This window comes from Peromyscus eremicus, chromosome 23 (genome assembly GCF_949786415.1).
Source record: "Peromyscus eremicus chromosome 23, PerEre_H2_v1, whole genome shotgun sequence".
NCBI lineage: Eukaryota > Metazoa > Chordata > Mammalia > Rodentia > Cricetidae > Peromyscus > Peromyscus eremicus.
Genome location: NC_081438.1, coordinates 7,562,529 through 7,580,159, shown reverse-complemented (window position 1 = coordinate 7,580,159; position 17,631 = coordinate 7,562,529). Strand labels below are relative to the sequence as shown.

Sequence of the window (17,631 nt, the reverse complement as noted above, 5' to 3'; positions counted from 1 at the left end):
GGCAGGTAGATCTCTGTGAGTCTGAGGCCAGCCTGGTCTTCAGAGCGAGTTCCAGGACAGCCAAGGCGGTAAAGCAACCCTGTCCCCCGGCCCCCCAAAAAATTACGGCAAGGTTGGTCCAAGTGTACCCACCCTCTGAAGTGCTACTGGGGTCACAGATGCCGTTCCAAGCCTGGCTAAGAGGTGCGGGGATCCTAGGGTGCAATTCTCCATCTGTACACCAGAGGGCAGCCCGGCCCCTCGCACAGCAAATGGAAATTGTTTGCAGGCCCAGACTCCATCCAAGCATCCCCGCGCCTTATTACTGTATTCCATATTAGCATGATGGTAAATTTAGCAGCATAAACAACAAAAAAAAAATTAAAAGTCAAGACATGCGACAGCTCTAAAAATAATCATGTCTCAAATCCCTAATGGGAAACAGGAAACTTTTTCACTCCAAATCAAACTGCAGAAACCTGCAGGGAACACACAGGAGTTTGGTTTGCTACTGCCTAAAAGCCATCACTCCTGGGCACTACTGTCTGATCGATGGGTCAGGAAAACTGAGAGGAAGGCAGGGTATGCTGAAGAGGGGTATGCACCCAATCTTCCAGGCCTGTGTGAACCTACCAGCCGGCTGGGGCTGGGGATCATACCACACCCACGATACAGGTGGGACACTTGGGGCCCAGGAATGACACAGCCAGCCTTCGGGCGGGCAGCACAGAACCACCATGCCCTCAGGACCGCCCTGAGAACTCCATTCCCCACAGCCTCCTTACTAACCGTCCTGAACCCACGGGGTCTGACCTTGTACCTGTCCCTCCTGCCACGGGGTAGGTCTCCTGGCAGCAATGATGTCTCCCTCCCACCCTGCAGAGTTCTCACTTCCAAACCTGGCACACCCAGTTCCACACACACCCCACACCCCGGGTAGCGCTCTTTATCGCAAATGATGCTGTTTACCGGTTTCCATGGCTACACCTTCCCACCGCCACACACCCATCATCCTGTCAGCTCCAAGCAGGGGCTCTCTCTCTCTGCCTGTGTTCATTCCCCCAGCATTTGGATTCTGCCCAGCAGACAGGCAGTGGTCTGTCCATTTTTTTTTTTTTTTTTTGGTCTTTTGATAAATGTGCATCACTGGAAATGGCCACCGGACTTCCAGACATGAAGCCCTGAGCCCTTTCCCAAGGCACAGCCTGGGCAGGACTGGCTCCCTGGCTGTGCCACCAAAAGCTCTAGGGCTGTCAAACCCCGCCAGGGTAATGAAATCGCTGGAGCTGCAACCAGAGGCCTAAGGCCTTCCCACGGTTGCCAGGGCAACCATTGTCATAACACCCCTGCAGGAGGGGCCGGCTGACAGGGGAGAAAATTGTCTGACTGAAAATGTTTTCGAACAACTGACCCTATTGCATCTTGCAGCAAGTTCCCTCCTGGGGAGGGGTCTGTGTCTTCTGCCCTGCCTGGACCCCAGAGCAGAGAAGCCCACAGGGGTCCCGGGCAATCAAGGGATGTGGATCCCACTGCCCACTGCTTTCAGTTCAGGATAGCTGATGGCTTTTCTATTTCTTTTTTAAGATTATTTTTATTAAGTGTGTGTGTGTGTGTGTGTGTGTGTGTGTGTGTGTGTGTATACACAAACGTGAATGCGGATGCTCATGGAGTCCTGAGAGGGGGTTGGATCCCCTGGAGCTGGAGTTAGAGGCAACACTTGAGTATGGATGTTGGGAATTGAACACAGTGGACCGTCTTAACCACAGAGCCATCTCTCCAGCCTCCCCTTTGTCTCTTTACTCTTTCTAGTAAGGAATATTACAAAGAGCCAAAGGTCCTAGAAAGCAACAGAGTGAAGACACTCATTATTGAAATCTTTATAGTGTCTGAGACAGGTCTCATGTAGCCCAGGCTGGCCGCAAACCCACTATGTAGCCAAGGATGAGCCTGAACTTTGGACCCTCCTGCCTCCACTTCCTGAATACTTCAGCATAAAGATGCGCACCACCACCACACCCTGTTCATGCTGTGTTGGGGGTGGAACCCAGGGCTTCATACAGGCTTGGCAAGGGCTCTACCCATTAAGCTACATCCTCAGCCTCAACACTGTTATAATACTAACACTTACGTTATGATAATATGCTGCCATAATATAGTTACACTATTTCTATAATGTAATAGAGTCATGCACACATGAACGTTCATATATAATTTGAAATAGAGCCATATCCATATTGTATTTGTAGTTAAATTGACACTTGTTGATTTTTATATACTAGCTGTATCTACTGGTCTGTTGATAATAACGCTATTAATTCACCAACTATTATTCAAGAATCTATAGTGCTTGCCCTGTGCCAGGCTCTGGGATAAGGGCTTTACTAATATAAATGTGATTGTCATCCTATGTTCTTTAAGGGCCTCTTAGAGGGAAGAGAGCCAAGGCACAGTGTGACCATTAGCCTGGCTAAGGCCATGAGCATAACAACAGGGATGGAGCGGCCCCAAGACTGGCCCGACCCTGAGTTCAATGTTGTTACAGTCTGCTCACTGTAGGATTGCCTAGGGATCTTGTTAATAATATACATGCTAAGGCCCTGCTCGGCTCCACCCCAAGCCCCCAGGACTCCTGGGACCAGGGGCTTCTCTTTCCATCTAAACAAGGTCCCCAGATAGTTCGGAGAGGCAAAAGCTCAACCATGATGAGTTGGACTTCACTGTCCTGGGAGAGTCTGACTGTCCCTTGACTCATCAAGGCTGAAGCAGTGAGGGGCTGTAACACCACACGTGTGGATGGGCTGAGGCTCAAGGGAGGTGGGGATTCGGCACCCGAAGTCAGTAGTCCCAGAAGGCACAGGTACAGGGTTGAGGAGAATAAAAATACAAATGTAGGCCAGGCGGAGGTGGTGCACGCCTTTAATCCCAGCACTCGGGAGGCAGAGGCAGGTGGATCTCTGTGAGTTCGAGGCCAGCCTGGTCTACAGAGTGAGATCCAGGACAGGGCACCAAAACTACACAGAGAAACCTTGTCTCAAAAAATTTAAAAAAAAAAAGAAAGAAAGAAAGAAAGAAAGAAAGAAAGAAAGAAAGAAAGAAAGAAAGAAAGAACAAGAAAAAAAAAAAGGAAAAAAAAACACAAATGTAATCTGTGTCTTCCTTGCAATGGTTTTCAACTTTCTGGAAACAGGGAGGCACCCAAAATATGCACCAGCTCCCTCTCTTGCCCAGCACTGGCTTCAGGGGAGCTGATTAACTAATACATTTAACCTTTAAAAACGTCCCAGCCTAAATCATACCTAAGCTGAACGCAATTTCCAATTTGGTCAGACTAAATGACCTCCCACCCACTCCATCCACCAGGCACACACTGTAGCTCCCTCCCTCTTAACCATTCTCCAGGGGATATGCTGTATGGGAAATACACACTGGTAGGGCGGGGGGGGGGGCACCCTTTGTGCCTCCATTCTGAACCATGTAAGTGAGAAAGGTCAATGGCGGCAGGAAATGAAAAGGGCCGGTGGGGTGGGTGCTATACTGAAGGATGGGAGGTGAGGGCTGGGGGCCGAAGGTCTGATCCCCACACCTGTGACCCTGGCAAATTGTGAGTCTGGGAGCCAGAGCCAAGCAACAGTTACAAACATCTGAGGAAGGTGTGCCCTGAGCAATCTGCAGCCTTACCACCCATCGCCTGAACCATGGGGAGGGAGACAGCCGGGTGTGGGGGGCACATAGATGTAACTAACATCCACGAGGCTGAGGCAAGAAGACCGAGAATTTAAGTTCAGCTTAGGTTACACAGTGGGATCCTGTCTCAAACAATACCTGAGAAAGACCAGCATGATCTAGAATAAACTATGTACCGAAGGCCAGCCACATCAAGGTAGTGAGTGGCTAAGCAACTTCACAGCCAAACCAAGACCCATGTTCCATTTAGTACCACACTGCCCAAGACAGTCGCGGTATTCATGACTATGGCGGTGAAATTAAAATTGATTAAGTCACATTAGTAATCAACATAGTGAATAAACCTATATCTTAGTACCCTTGACAAAAAGAAATTCCAGGGATGGAGAGAAGGCTCAGCAGCTAACAGCACTGGCTGCTTTTGCAGAGGATCTGGGTTCAATTCCCAACATCCACACTGAATAGTTCACTACTGCCTGAACTCCAGTTTCAAGGGTATCTGTTGCCCCTCTTCTGGCCTCTATGGGCACCTGCAGGCATGTGGTGCACATAAACACACAAAGGCATACATACATATAAATTTTAAAAAAATAAATAAACACAATTTAAAAAAAATTCCAGCCAGGAGATGATAACATATGTCTTTAATCCCAGCACTCGAGAGGCAGAAGCAGACGGTTCTCTGTGAGTTTGAGGCCAGCCTGGCCTACAAAGTGAGTTCCAGCAGGATAGCCAGGGCTACACAGAGAAACCTGTCTCAAGAAGAAGAAGAAGAAGAAGAAGAAGAAGAAGAAGAAGAAGAAGAAGAGGAGGAGGAGGAGGAGGAGGAGGAGGAGGAGGAGGAGGAGGAGAAGGAGGAGGAGGAAGAAAATAATTAAATAATTCCAGATCGCATCCTTACTGAAATCTCTGATCACTGATCTGCTGAGACAATCAAAGGACTCAACACCCTCAAATAACTTCAAAACTTCATCAAGGTTTAACTTTAATTGGGTGAGATGAACCAAGATCCTCATTAAAACGATATCTTTAGACTCAGCCAAGACCTGGGACACATTATACACATTAAGGATCATTAAACCCATCAGAGTCATGTCTGCATTAAACAGTTTGTATATTTGAGGTAATTATTTCATATTCTTCCAGTCTGACACGATGTAGAAAGGTTAACACCACCTCTCCAACTCTGGTCTGAAACGTGTCTGGTCTGAACAGCTGGTTCAGACACACAATTTGAGTTGAAACTGAATTCAATTTAGGTACAACCTCACCAAAAAGCTTAGCATATTTATGAAGTTTTTATATATATTTTTTAATTTTCCTAGTGTTCGGGAATGAACCCAGGTCTTGTGCATGTCAGGATAGCGCCGAGCCACTGGGTCACGTGACCAGCTTATGACTGTTACTGTTTTTTTAGTGCATGTGTGTGGGCACACATGCTCGCACACACCTCAGCACTCAGATGGGAGACAGAGGACCACTGTGAGAGTCAGTTCTCTCCCTTCACCATGTGGGTCCCAGGAATCAAACTCAGATCAGCAAGTTTGACAGCAATCGCCTTTACGTGCTGAGCCATCTCATAGGCCCGCCATCAAGTCATTTCCTGAAGCTGCTGTGGGTTACGGACATAGTTGAGAAGGTTTGTTTACCAACAATTAGGGTGCTTAGAATTTCCACATATCAAATGTCTAAATACCGTTTAAACTGCTTGAAGGTATTTAATTCATTAAGATCCAGATTGGTACCCCCAACTTCCACTTAGTAAATTTCACACACAAGCTAAATAGTTCAGATCCAAAAACACATTTGGGAGTGTTTTCATTAAACAGACAATGGTCCAACCAAGGAACATTGCCATGCCTTTCTCATTTTTATTATTTGATATTATTTATTTATTCCACAGAGCCATGTGGAAGTCAACGGGCAACCCATGGGAGTCAGTCTGTCCTTCTACTCTGTGGGATCCGGGATCCGATTCAGCTCATCGGGATCTGCAGCACACACACACACACACACACACACACACACACACACACACACACACACCGTGCCTTCCTGCCTGCAACAACTGTACCCTTAAATTCCCAGGTGAGGAAAGACTAAAGTTGGAAAGACTTAAAGTCCTGCACTCGGTTCTAGGCTCCAGGGTGAGGAGCTGTGGGGTTCAAATGATCCACACAGGCTCTCAAAGATGTGTTTTTCCCTGTGAACTGGAAGGTTAAAAAAAAAGAAAAAGAAAAAGAAAAGAAAAGAAAAGAAAAGAAAAGAAAAGAAAAGAAAAGAAAAGAAAAGAAAAGAAAAGAAAAGAAATCTACACTCAAGAGTGATATCAAGTTCCAAACTTTCACGGTTATCTAGTATGACTGGAAAAGGCAGGAACATCCACAGGTTTCTATCTGGGTCTTGGCATTGCTGGCCAAGAAACCCATTCTGGGCTCCGCACTTGGAATTTTAGCCACAGGGACAAGGCCAGCAGCAAACACAAGGCCTTCTGAAGGCCTAGGCTGCAGTATGAGCATCCCCCAATGTCACCACAGGCCATGTGAGGCCCTACAACAAGAAGAGTCACATCTGTGAGGTGTCCAGGATCCCCAGGATCCTATCTGGCTCGGCCTCAAGTCAGCTAATGGGACCTGGCTGAGCCAATCACCTAAGCCAGCATGGTCTACTGGGACTTTCTAGAATGATGGCTATGTTCTGTTATCTGTGATGTCCAACAGAGTAGCCCCAGGTGGCTATGAAGTACTTGAAATAGGGATAGGGTGTGTGGCCAAGAAGCTGCGTTTAAGGTCATGTTTAATATGAATGAATGTAGTTTTAGTGAACTGCATGCAGCAATGGCTGCCATATTGGATAGTATGGACACAACTGTTTCTCCATGGTGGTCATCCCCATCATCTAAACCATACCTGCTTCTCCCAACCATCTGAGAATTGTAGTTTGGATGAGAATGGCCCCATAAACTCGGTTGTTGGAATACTTGGTTCCCAGTTGGCAGAAGTGTTCTGGAAAGATTAGAACGTGTGGCCTTGTTGGAGAAGGTGTGTCGCTAGGGGCCAGTTTTGAGGTTTCAAAAGCCCAAACCATTCCTGGTCTCTCTGCCTCCTGCTTGTGGATCAAGATGTGAGCTCTCAGCTACTGCTCCAGTGCCATGGCTGCCAGCCTGCTGCCATGCTGCCCACCATGATGGTTGCGGATTCTAACCCTCTGGAACTCTGAAGCTCAAATTAAATGCTTTCTTTTATAAATTGCCTCAGTCACGGTATCTTGTCCCAGCAATTGAAAATTGAAGGGCATAGGGATAACTATCGAAGGTTGAAGGTTTGCCAAGAGAAGGTCGCTTTAGAGATATGAGGTGGCACTATCTAACTGACTAGACACTTAGACCTTGATCTGATCCTGGACAGAGGCCCAGGATCACCCAAGACCATCTCTCCCTATGACCTCTGACTCCACTCTCCAAACATTCATCTGTAGGATGCATACTGGGCAGCCTGAAGATGGCCAGCCCCTTCACCTTGAACTCCCCTTCCCACAAATCAAAGTGGTCCCTTCTCATCCTTGCAAGCTCCATCCATAAACCATGTCCACCCCAGCCAAGACAAATCAGTCCACTGTCAGGGCAGTGTTGCTTCTCCTTCATAGAACCGATCACAGCTTCGAATCATGTGCCAGGGACACATGGCCATTAGCACATCAGTGTTGACATTATTTCTGTCTCTCTGGCCCCTAGCACAGGCCCTGACACATAGTAGGTGCTTAATAGCCATCTACCAAAGGAAGAATGAAGGAAATCAACGTCTCTCTTAAACTCTCTCCTGCCATCCTCAGCTTACACTGGGGCTTCTTAAAGTGATGCTCCCAGATCAGGGGTACCGCTGTCTGTTACACTGGGGACCTGTTAGACTCACTGAGTGAGACCCTGGGAGTAACTGAGGTCACCACCTTTGACCTCCTGCTCAACCCTCAAGTTGTAGGTCAAATTCTCTCTGTTCTTCCTCACTCTGGAGTGTGAGCCACCACATCCAACTCCACAAACACACACCGGGTTCCTTGGTTTGTCTTCATTTTGAGAAAGAGTCTCACACATAGGTCAGGCTGGCCAGGAACTTTGGATGCTGTAGTGAGGCTGGCCATGATCTCCGATTCCAGATCCTCCTGCCTCAAGTTTCCCAAGTGAGCAGCACCACACCCCGCTTAAGTGCTCTGTGTGCGCACAGCAGCTAAGCAGGCCCCTCCCATTAGAACCATTTCTATTCCGTCACAATTCTACCAGCAGCCATTACGAGGGCAGGAACTTCCTGCCTTCCTCACCTTCTCCCAAAGAACTTAAGAAGCATGTTTGTGAATGAATGAGGTGCCAAAGGGAACAAATGAGGGTTCTCTCCATGGACAAACCCACAGCTGCCCATGGACAAACCCACAGCTGCCCGACTGGTCCTGGGTTCTGATGTCTGATCAAGATGCTGCATGACATGGCGTGCTGTTCTGTTTGGGTTATTACAGAGCATGGAGGGCAGCTGGTACTAACCCGGGGTGGGGAGGGAGGGGGCACATTGGCAGCAGAGATCAGAGCAAAGTATTCCTTCCTTCCTTCCTTCCTTCCTTCCTTCCTTCCTTCCTTCCTTCCTTCCAGAGAGAGAGAGAGAGAGAGAGAGAGAGAGAGAGAGAGAGAGAGAGAGAGAGAATGCATGCCTGTGTGTGTGCATGTGTGGTCACATGCATGTGTACATACATGCAGATGCAGGTGCCCCTGTGTAAGTGTGTAGAAGCCACGAGCTGATACTTGGTGTCTTCCTCAATCATGCTCCACCTTATTTCACAGACAGGGTCTTTCACTGGACCTGGAGCTCACCAACCAGCCTAGGCCAGACTGCCAGTGAGCCCCTAGGATCTGCCTGTCTCCACCTCCCCAGAACTGGGCTACACGGGCGTGTGCTGCCACACCCAGCTTTTACTGTGTGTGTGTGTGTGTGTGTGTGTGTGTGTGTGTGTGTGTGTGTGACACAGCCCAAGCTGGCCTCAAGCTCACTGCGTAATAAAGGGTGACCTCGAACTCCTGATTCACTCTCCTCCACTTCTCAAGTCCTAGGACTATAGGCAAGCACCGCCATGCCTGCCCAGTTCATGCCCTTCGGGAGAAGGGACCTGGAGCCTCGTGCACAGTCACCAAGCACTCTACCCACTGAGCTACACAGCCCAGCCAGGTGAGATTCCTCTAGTCACATCACCCACGTTGAGATGCTCGCCGTCCTACAACCTCTGCCCGCGGACAGTGAGAATCTCCATCCTTCTGGCTCTTCGTGTACGCATCGTCTCTGGTTCTTACTAGCGATCTGTTGAGGTGACCACATCAAGCCGTTTTTACAGTGAGGAAACGGAGTCCGTTGCTTTGTCCCACACAACCCCAGCTTGCTGACGCCCTCGCCACCTCCCACCATACAATGGCATCCGGAGGTGGGACACACTTGCCCTTTGGGGGAAAGTTGGGTTTGGATGACATCCTGAGCTGGGGCCCCTTTGATAGCACTAATGTCCCTAGAGAAAAAGAGGCCGCCCCATTCACACACTCTGGCAAGGAGGTGGTCATTCGAAACCCAGGCAGAACCCACGGGTGCTGGCAGGCTCGTCTCGGGCACCAGCTGCAGAACGTCAAGAAAGACATCTCCGTTGTTCATGCCACACGATCTGTGGAACTGCATGTGGCATTCCCTGGTGACCAAGTCGGGGAGCTCTAGCTAAGTGTTGGGTTGGTGGGATGAAGAGCCTAGCGATGGATGGTGGTGACAGCCACACACCAACGGGAATGCATTTAATGCAACTTAGAGATGGATCAAATGAGGCTGGCAAGATAGCTCAATGTGCAAAGGCGCTTGCCGCTAAACCTGACGACCTGAGTTCAATGCCCAAGTCCCACGCGGTGGAAGGAGAGAACCGACTCCCAAAAGTTGTCCTCTGACCTCCACTCCTGGGTACACCCACTCACAAATACACACACACACACACACACACACACACACACACACACACAGAAATAAACACAATTTTAAACACTTTCATGGATAAAATGGTAGATGTTATATATACTTTACAATAATGCAGGAAATGCTGGGTTGGAGAGATGGTAAGTTAAAGTGTTTGCCATATAAATAAACATGAGGACCAGAGTCAGAGCCCCAGGATGCACAGAGAGCAAGCTGGACACAATCGTACACACTTGTATCTCGAACTGGGGGAGGCAGAGACAGAAAGAATCTTTGGGGCTCATTAGCCAGGCTAACCAGTCTATCTGGCAAGTTCCAGACCATTGAGAGACCCTATCTCAAAAAACCATGGGATAGGCCAGAGAAATGACACCCAAAGTTGATCTCTGGCCTTCACATACATATATATACATGCACGAGTACATACATACACACACACACACACACACACACACACACACACACACACGTTGGGTACCTGGGAGGTAGAGTTCTTTGCTAGAATGCATGAAGCCCTGGGTTCAAACTCTCAACCTTGCAATCAAATTAAACAAATGTATCACAGTGCTTGGGTTTAGGGGTATGTTTCCTATTTAGTTTGGTTTGGTTTTGCAGTACTAGAGACGGGCCCCAGGCCATATGCGTGCTAGGCAAACACTCTACCACTGAGCTACATCCCGGCCCTCTGGTGTCTGTTTTACATGTACAGAAACTGAAGCATGGCCAGGCGCCTAGATGACTTTCTCGGTAGCTCCCATCCATGTTAGTGATGGAGGCAGAATAGGAACCAGGGCCATCCAAACCGCAACACGATGTCCCTATTCCCAGACCCACGTGTCTCCTCACACTCAGGTCACCTGGAAAAGTAAATCACTGGGCTAAGAGCCAGCATGCCAGCAATGGAAAGCAGAGTCTCGAGGTTAATGTCTTCAGGGACAGGCAGCTGGGCCCCAGGGACCTGCCACCCAGCTCCCCAGGGAGAGGAAGCCCAGGTGTGTGGAAGGGACCCAGCAGCAGACTTAGCAGTTATGAAAGCTGAAGATTTCCACCCAGTCCCCACTCGGAGTAGCCAGACTCATAGGGGAACATTACCCCGGGTCCCTGGGGCTAAGATTTTCCGTGGTTAGCTTCTCCTCACAGGAAAATTTTGTTAGAAAGTTTAAATGGTATGACTATTTTTAAATAATGAGGCCCAGGGCCACGGTGTCAGCTCAGAAGTACAGAAGACTGGGAGTCCTCCCTCTCTTTAGCTCCACATTTGAGTTCAGATGGCTGGACTAATGGGGGCAGGAATAAAGACCTTTAAGTGAGGACAAGCTTCTTCACGCTCAGTGGTTCCCAGCTAGGAGCAATTGTGTCCTCCAAAGGATATTTGATATCTAGGTTGTCAGGACTTGGAAGCAAGGGTTGTTCCTAGCATCTATAAGTAGAGAGCAGAGATACAGCTAAGTGCTCCCCATTGTACAGGGGTGTCCCCCAATCAACTGGGCCTGGACACCCATGCCTGCTCTGATAACCCTCTTCTCAAACTGGAACCTGAGCCTGGAGCCCCTGCTGCCTGAGAGAACACAGATCATGGATCCCACCCAAGTCTCTGAGGAGGGGTCAGACTTTAAGCCTCTGTCAGGTTCCCAGGTTATACTGTGGTGTGCTGAGGGCTTGGTCTCCAATGCACCGTTCGGAGGTGGGGTTTAGGGGAGAGCTTGGAAAAGTGAAGGCTTTTACTTATTCATGGACGAATCCATGGATTGGATTCTTGGCGTGACAGCAGAGAGACCTGCCTCCACTCAGGTCTCCACTCAGGCCACCTCCTCGTCTGTCAACTCCTAGTTTTGCTGTTACACACGCAGGTGAAACACTATGCACAGAAAACATACACACACACACACACACACACACACACACACACACACACACACACACACATATATATATATATATATATATATATATATATATATATATATATATATATATATTGGTTTTTTTCAAGACAGGGTTTCTCTGTGTAGTTTTGGTGCCTGTCCTGGATCTCACTCTGTAGACCAGGCTGGCCTCGAACTCACAGAGATCCGCCTGGCTCTGCCTCCCGAGTGCTGGGATTAAAGGCATGCACCACCACCGCCTGGCAAAATACATTTTTTAAGCAAAGAAAAAGAAAACTTTCCTTCCCTGGGCCATCCAACGGTCTTGAGTCACAAGTACTGTAAGACCCTGATCCGTGACACCAACCTTCCTAGGTTCCTCCTGAGTAGGGGTATCACAGAGAGAGCTGTGCCACACAAGACTTCCTGCATTTCTTGTCCCCTGCAGACACCTGTAGACATTAACACTGCCTATGCACCCCAAACCCCAACAGCCCAGGGTCAAACCTTTTATGTCAAGTTCCTCCAACAGTGGCTATGATCTCTCAACGGGACTGTGGAGTCTAGAGAAAGCAGACACACCCTGAAAACCTGACTTCTGTGTCTCATGATTATTCTTTCCATGTGGGGTTCAAAGCTGGAGCTTCATGCTTCAGGCTGCACCTGGAAAGGTCCTGTCTGAGAAAGCCTTTGGCAGGGCTGTTCATGGAAGCATTATCTCCAGGCTTCTGTGCCCAATGTCTTGAATGTGGAGACCCTCCCCACATTCAGTCTTTTACTCCGATCCATTCTTTGTCACCTAAAGTTGTTTGTGTAATCATACATTCTATTTTTTTTTCTTCCCACCTAAATCTACCCTGGGACGTCGCCCGGTACACCTTGCGTCACACTTGAGGAGTGTAATGGAAATTACCTTGGGCTCCAGCAAGGGGGAATAGGAACTCCCAGAGTGGAATATTGCAACACACTAGCTTCTACCCCAAAGGGCTGTTGGATTCCCTTGTTGATGGGGAATTGCCTCTGGGTCCTTAAACTGTCACCTCTCACTTCAGAAAAAAAAATGGAGTTGTTCAGAGGCCGGGTGAAAGGCCAGGGCAGAGCTGAAGCCGGAGGTAAGAGGTACTAACAAGTGTAGTCCCTGAACTCTTCATCCTCCTGTTCCACTCACCTGGGTACACTTCCCTTCCTAAGAATGAGTGAAGACAGGTAACACAGTGGGGAAAATAGAACTGGAAAATCTTTATCTTCCTCAGCTCCCAAGAGACAGCTCCTTCACAACAATCTTTCCACTTTGTCCATGTCTTCCTTTAGAATTTGTCCCATTTTTCCCCCCTCTCATCTTTCAAATTCTATCCCCATAGACAAATTTCATACTTTTCCAAGTCTTTTTCTCCACATTGGCTTCTGGAACAAATGTACACTAGGAGTCAGCAAACATATTGGCTAGCCTCCAAATCTGGCCCTTGGCTTGTTTTTTATAAATAAAGTTTTATTGGCACACAACCACAGTCCTTCATCTGCATATTGTCAGGGGCTCCTTTTAAGAGACAACTGCAGAGCTGAGTAGTTGACACAGAAACTGGATGACCTAGAACACTTAAAATAATCATTTGGCTCTTGACAGAAATGTTGGCTAACCACTGCTCAATGTAAGAAAGAAAGAATAAATTTCATGGTAAACTGCTTTCGAAGTGAACTTTTATAAATAGTACTGTATCTAGACTCCAGATTCTGGACTGTGGCTGCCTTAGGCCCTGCCTGGCAATCAGCACATGGGCCACAGAACTGGACTCTATCAGGATTTGCTGTGCCAAGAAAATAATGTGCTAATAACATTTGAAGATGACATTGGGTACATAAACTATGGAAGCCTTTTCAAAAGAGCAACCAAGTCCCCAAAGGCTTGGTGAAGAAGGCTGAGTCGTCTCACCTATAGAAGAAGACCATTATCTCCCTCCCTTCAGACTCCACAGGACTAGTTGAGGCCTTTGAACCTGAAGATGCCACGCATCAAGTGAGTCTGGGGTACCATTAGTAAAGAAGTCATAGGCTGTGTGCCCTGAGACAAGTTACAAGACCTCTCTGAACAAGGGTTGCTGTGAGACTAGACTCAAGAAAACAAGGTGCACAGGGCACCTCTGGGTGCTTGGCCCATGGCAGGAGCTGACTTGTTGGTTTCTGGAGCCAGAAGAAGGATGAGGAGAGGGAGGCCCTTGGGTGTAAAATGAGAAAACAAATGGAATCTGGGTCTCAGGTAGCCCAGGCTGATGTCCAACATGCTGTGCAGTCAAGGATAACGTTGGACTTCCCATCCTCCTGCCTCCACCTCCCAAATGCTGAATTATAGGCACGGGCAACTGCATCTGGTTTATGCTGTGCTGGAGAACTGAGCCCAGGGCTTCCTGCAGGCTGGGCAAGCACTCTACCAACACCCCCAGACCCCAAATAAGCTAGCATACGAAGGACTGTGTGTGTGTACACGTGCACGCATCCTCCATCCCCCCTGATCCGTTCTTCTTGGTCACCTTCCTCTCCCCCCACAGTTCCCTCTTCTTCCCTCATACCTCCAGCTTCCATTACCCTCTCCCCTGTCATCCTCCCCTCCTCTCAGGTCCTCCCTCCCTCCCTCCTCTCTCACCGTCCCCTCTTCCCTTTTCTATTCTCAGGACTTACACACACACACACACACACACACATACACACACACACATGCACACACATCTAGAGTCCAATATGAGAGAAGCATGCCGTGTGTGTGTGTTTCTGACACTTCCTCTGTCTCTCTCAACATCACAGTCTCCAGTTCCCTCATGCCCCTGCCCACGTCCTAATTTCCTGCTGTTTTCACAGCTGAATAAAATCCCACTGTGAACCCTGACCACATCTCCTTTATCCATCACCTGCAGGTAGGTGTCTCGGTGTGCTTTAGATCCTGGCTATCATGACTACCACAGCCGTAAAACATGGACATGCACGGATCTCCGAACCGTGCTGACTCTCCTTCAGATAAGTACCCAGGTGTGAAATAACTGGATAATATACCCATTCTAGCTTTAGTTTGCTGAGGAGCCTCCATACTGATTTCCATGATGGCTGCGCCAGTTCACACCCCACCCACGGGGGCTAAAAATTCTTTCTCCCAGGTGCAAAAGTTAAGGCAGTACCCGAACCTCGGCACCCAGGATAAAAGATACCTTCACGAAGCACTGTTTTTTCTCATTTAATGATGCTGAGGCTGGAGCCCAGGGTCGTGCACACGCTAGACAATCACCTATAGTGAGGCACAACCCCAGTCCACAAGGAATAACCTTTAAAAGTGAAAAAATCAACACCAAAAACATCCATGAAGAAAAATGTTCAAAGTGTTAACTATGGACGGGATCTAATTGTACCGACATTTGGGTGGGGACGGTGAGGTCAACTCTGCAAGTTTGGGTCACTGCTATCTTTGTATAAAACACTCTCTTTACCTTTTGTGAGCATTGGACATTTACCGGGTGTTTAAATATTGCATGAATGTATTTCCTATTAAAATACTGCGTCGTCTAGGTGTGGGGCACACACTTGTCATCCCAGCACCTGGAGAGAGGCAGGAGAATAGTGACTTCAGGACCAGCCTGAGTCACACAGTGAGACCTTGTCGTCACTCCTGAGCTTTGTGTCCATCTGGGTCCCTAGGCTTTGCTGACTTTCACCCACTACAGACCCTGGGTAGAAACTTATTAAATATCTCATTCGCACAAGAAAATTCTCCCAGCAGTCCAGTGGCTATCAAACCCACTGTGCATGTGACTCCGCCCGCCGGGGGATTTAAACATGAAACAGTTGTTCTGGGTGGAGAGAAGTGGAGACTTCATTCACTTGGTGTTTTTAAAAGCACGTCCGGACTACTTCGAACCTACCAGGTTGGTTATAATCAAAAAGACAGACGGTAGGGCTGGTGAGATGGCTCAGTAGATAAAGGGCTTGCTGCCAAGCCTGACAACCTGGGTTCAATCCCCAGAACGCACAAGGTGGAAGAAGAGAATTAGCTTCTGCAAGCTCTGACCTCCACACATGCAGGATGGCAGGCACATGCCACACACATACACACACAGATCCATTAATAAATAAACGTAATAAAGTTTAAAATGTAGCACTAAAGGACAATAACAAGTGTGGGCAAGCGTGCAGAGGAATTGAGCCGTGGTACACTGGGGAAGGGGAAACAGTGTAGCCACTGATGAGAACTGTCCCGGGGTTCTTTGAAACATAAAGCATAGAGTCGGCAGTTCCAAAGGTTGAGACTATATATCTAGGCTTGCAGAGGACTATCCAGTCAACAGTGGGAACAGCCCGGATGACCAGCCCCGGATAAATAGTAAAATGGGCTGCTACAGCCCTGTGTATCATTCAGCCAGAAGGGAGGAACAAGCTGCTGGTGTGCACTACAATATGGATGAACCTTGAAAACACACGGAATGAAAGAGTCACATGTGGAATGATCCCATTGACCAGAAATGTCCAAACCAAAAAGGGGGCGGGTGAGCTGGCTCAGTAGGTCAAGGAGCTGGTGGCCAAAGTTCACAACCTGAGTTCCATCCCTGGAATTGGCATGACTGAAGGAAAGGACAGACTCCTGCAAGTTGTCCTCAGGCCTCCATGTGTATCCCATGATGCGCACACACACACACACACACACACACACACACACACACACACACACACAGTATATTTTTATTTTTAAAAGAAATCCCCAGAATCTAAAGAAACAGAGAGAATAATGGTTTATCAGAGGCTGAAGAAAAAGCCGTTGGGGAGTGGTGGATAAGGGGACGACTTTGGGGTGATGATTTCTGGAATTAGGGTCATGCTGCATGGCCTTGTAAGTATGATTTTTTTAAAAAAGCACATTGTTTAAAAGGATGAACTTTGGTGGACATGGTGGAGCGTGCTCATAATCCCAAAAGACTCAAGACCGAGGCAGGACTGTGAGTTCAGTCTAGCCTGGGCTATAGAGAAAAACACCATCTCAAAAACAAGAAAAACAAAAATAAACAAAAAAAGGGAATTATATCTTAAATGAAAACATCCTCCAGGTGACTCCAGCACCCAGCAAGGACTCGGTGTCTGCCTGGTTAAAAGGGTGGGCTGGACTTCCTTTCTGACTCTTTCCGGGCGTTCAAGATGTCGAAGCGAGGACGTGGTGGGTCCTCCGGAGCGAAATTCCGGATTTCCCTGGGTCTTCCGGTAGGAGCTGTGATCAACTGTGCTGACAATACAGGAGCCAAAAATTTGTATATCATCTCTGTGAAGGGAATCAAGGGACGACTGAACAGACTTCCTGCTGCTGGTGTGGGCGACATGGTGATGGCCACAGTTAAGAAAGGCAAACCAGAACTAAGGAAAAAGGTCCATCCAGCGGTGGTAATTCGACAACGAAAGTCGTATCGAAGAAAAGATGGGGTGTTTCTTTATTTTGAAGACAATGCAGGAGTCATAGTAAACAATAAAGGCGAGATGAAAGGTTCTGCTATCACAGGTCCAGTCGCAAAGGAATGTGCAGACTTGTGGCCCAGGATTGCATCCAATGCAGGCAGCATTGCATGATTCTCTGGTGTATTTGTAAAATATTCATTAAAAAGTCTTTGCTCCAAAAAAAAAAAAAAAAAAAAAAAGGGTGGGCTGGCAGTCCCTGGCCTCACAGCTCCAAGGCTCCTCTGGGGTTAAGGACTGGCATTCCATAGCAAGTCACTGCTGTGCTAAACAGGGCTGTGATGGCCTTCCATCTAACTAGGAGGCGTCAGGGTAGAGGCTGTCTGCCCCCTGCCCTGGTCTCTCTTTCTCTCTCTCTCTGCCCCAAGTCAGCAGGGAGGGTGCTGAGCCAGGGGGGCGGGGCCAGGCTCCCACTTTCATGAACAGACCCCACACCTTCACTAGCATCCACGTTCTAAGCCGTGACAGGTGCCAGGTTCAGGCCACATTATGCAGAACACGGGCAGGCAGAGGGGGCAAACTTACTGTTGGAGGCACTGGATGCCAAGGAGAGACATGGCCGCCCAGGATAGTTCTGCTCATACCAGGCTGCGCTAAAGGGGGAGGGCTACCTCTCCTGACCCAGAGAGACTCCCATCCCTGCT

At 48.3% G+C, this 17,631-nt stretch overlaps 2 protein-coding genes across 2 annotated transcripts in view; one reads left to right on the top strand and one right to left on the bottom strand.

Annotated features, from left to right (window-relative positions):
- The window catches only part of Ksr2 (kinase suppressor of ras 2), a 359,063-nt gene that overhangs the window by 279,599 nt on the left and 61,833 nt on the right, over positions 1–17,631 (bottom strand). The window lies entirely within an intron of this gene.
- On the top strand, positions 16,652–17,137 carry LOC131898034 (large ribosomal subunit protein uL14). The gene has a single exon (XM_059249081.1). The coding sequence runs from the start codon at positions 16,679–16,681 to the stop codon at positions 17,099–17,101; it is 423 nt and encodes a 140-aa protein (XP_059105064.1). The 5' UTR covers positions 16,652–16,678; the 3' UTR covers positions 17,102–17,137.

Bases quoted from the DNA above. Each gene is read 5' to 3' on its own strand.
- LOC131898034 (XM_059249081.1), top strand. From the start codon at position 16,679: ATGTCGAAGCGAGGACGTGGTGGGTCCTCCGGAGCGAAATTCCGGATT.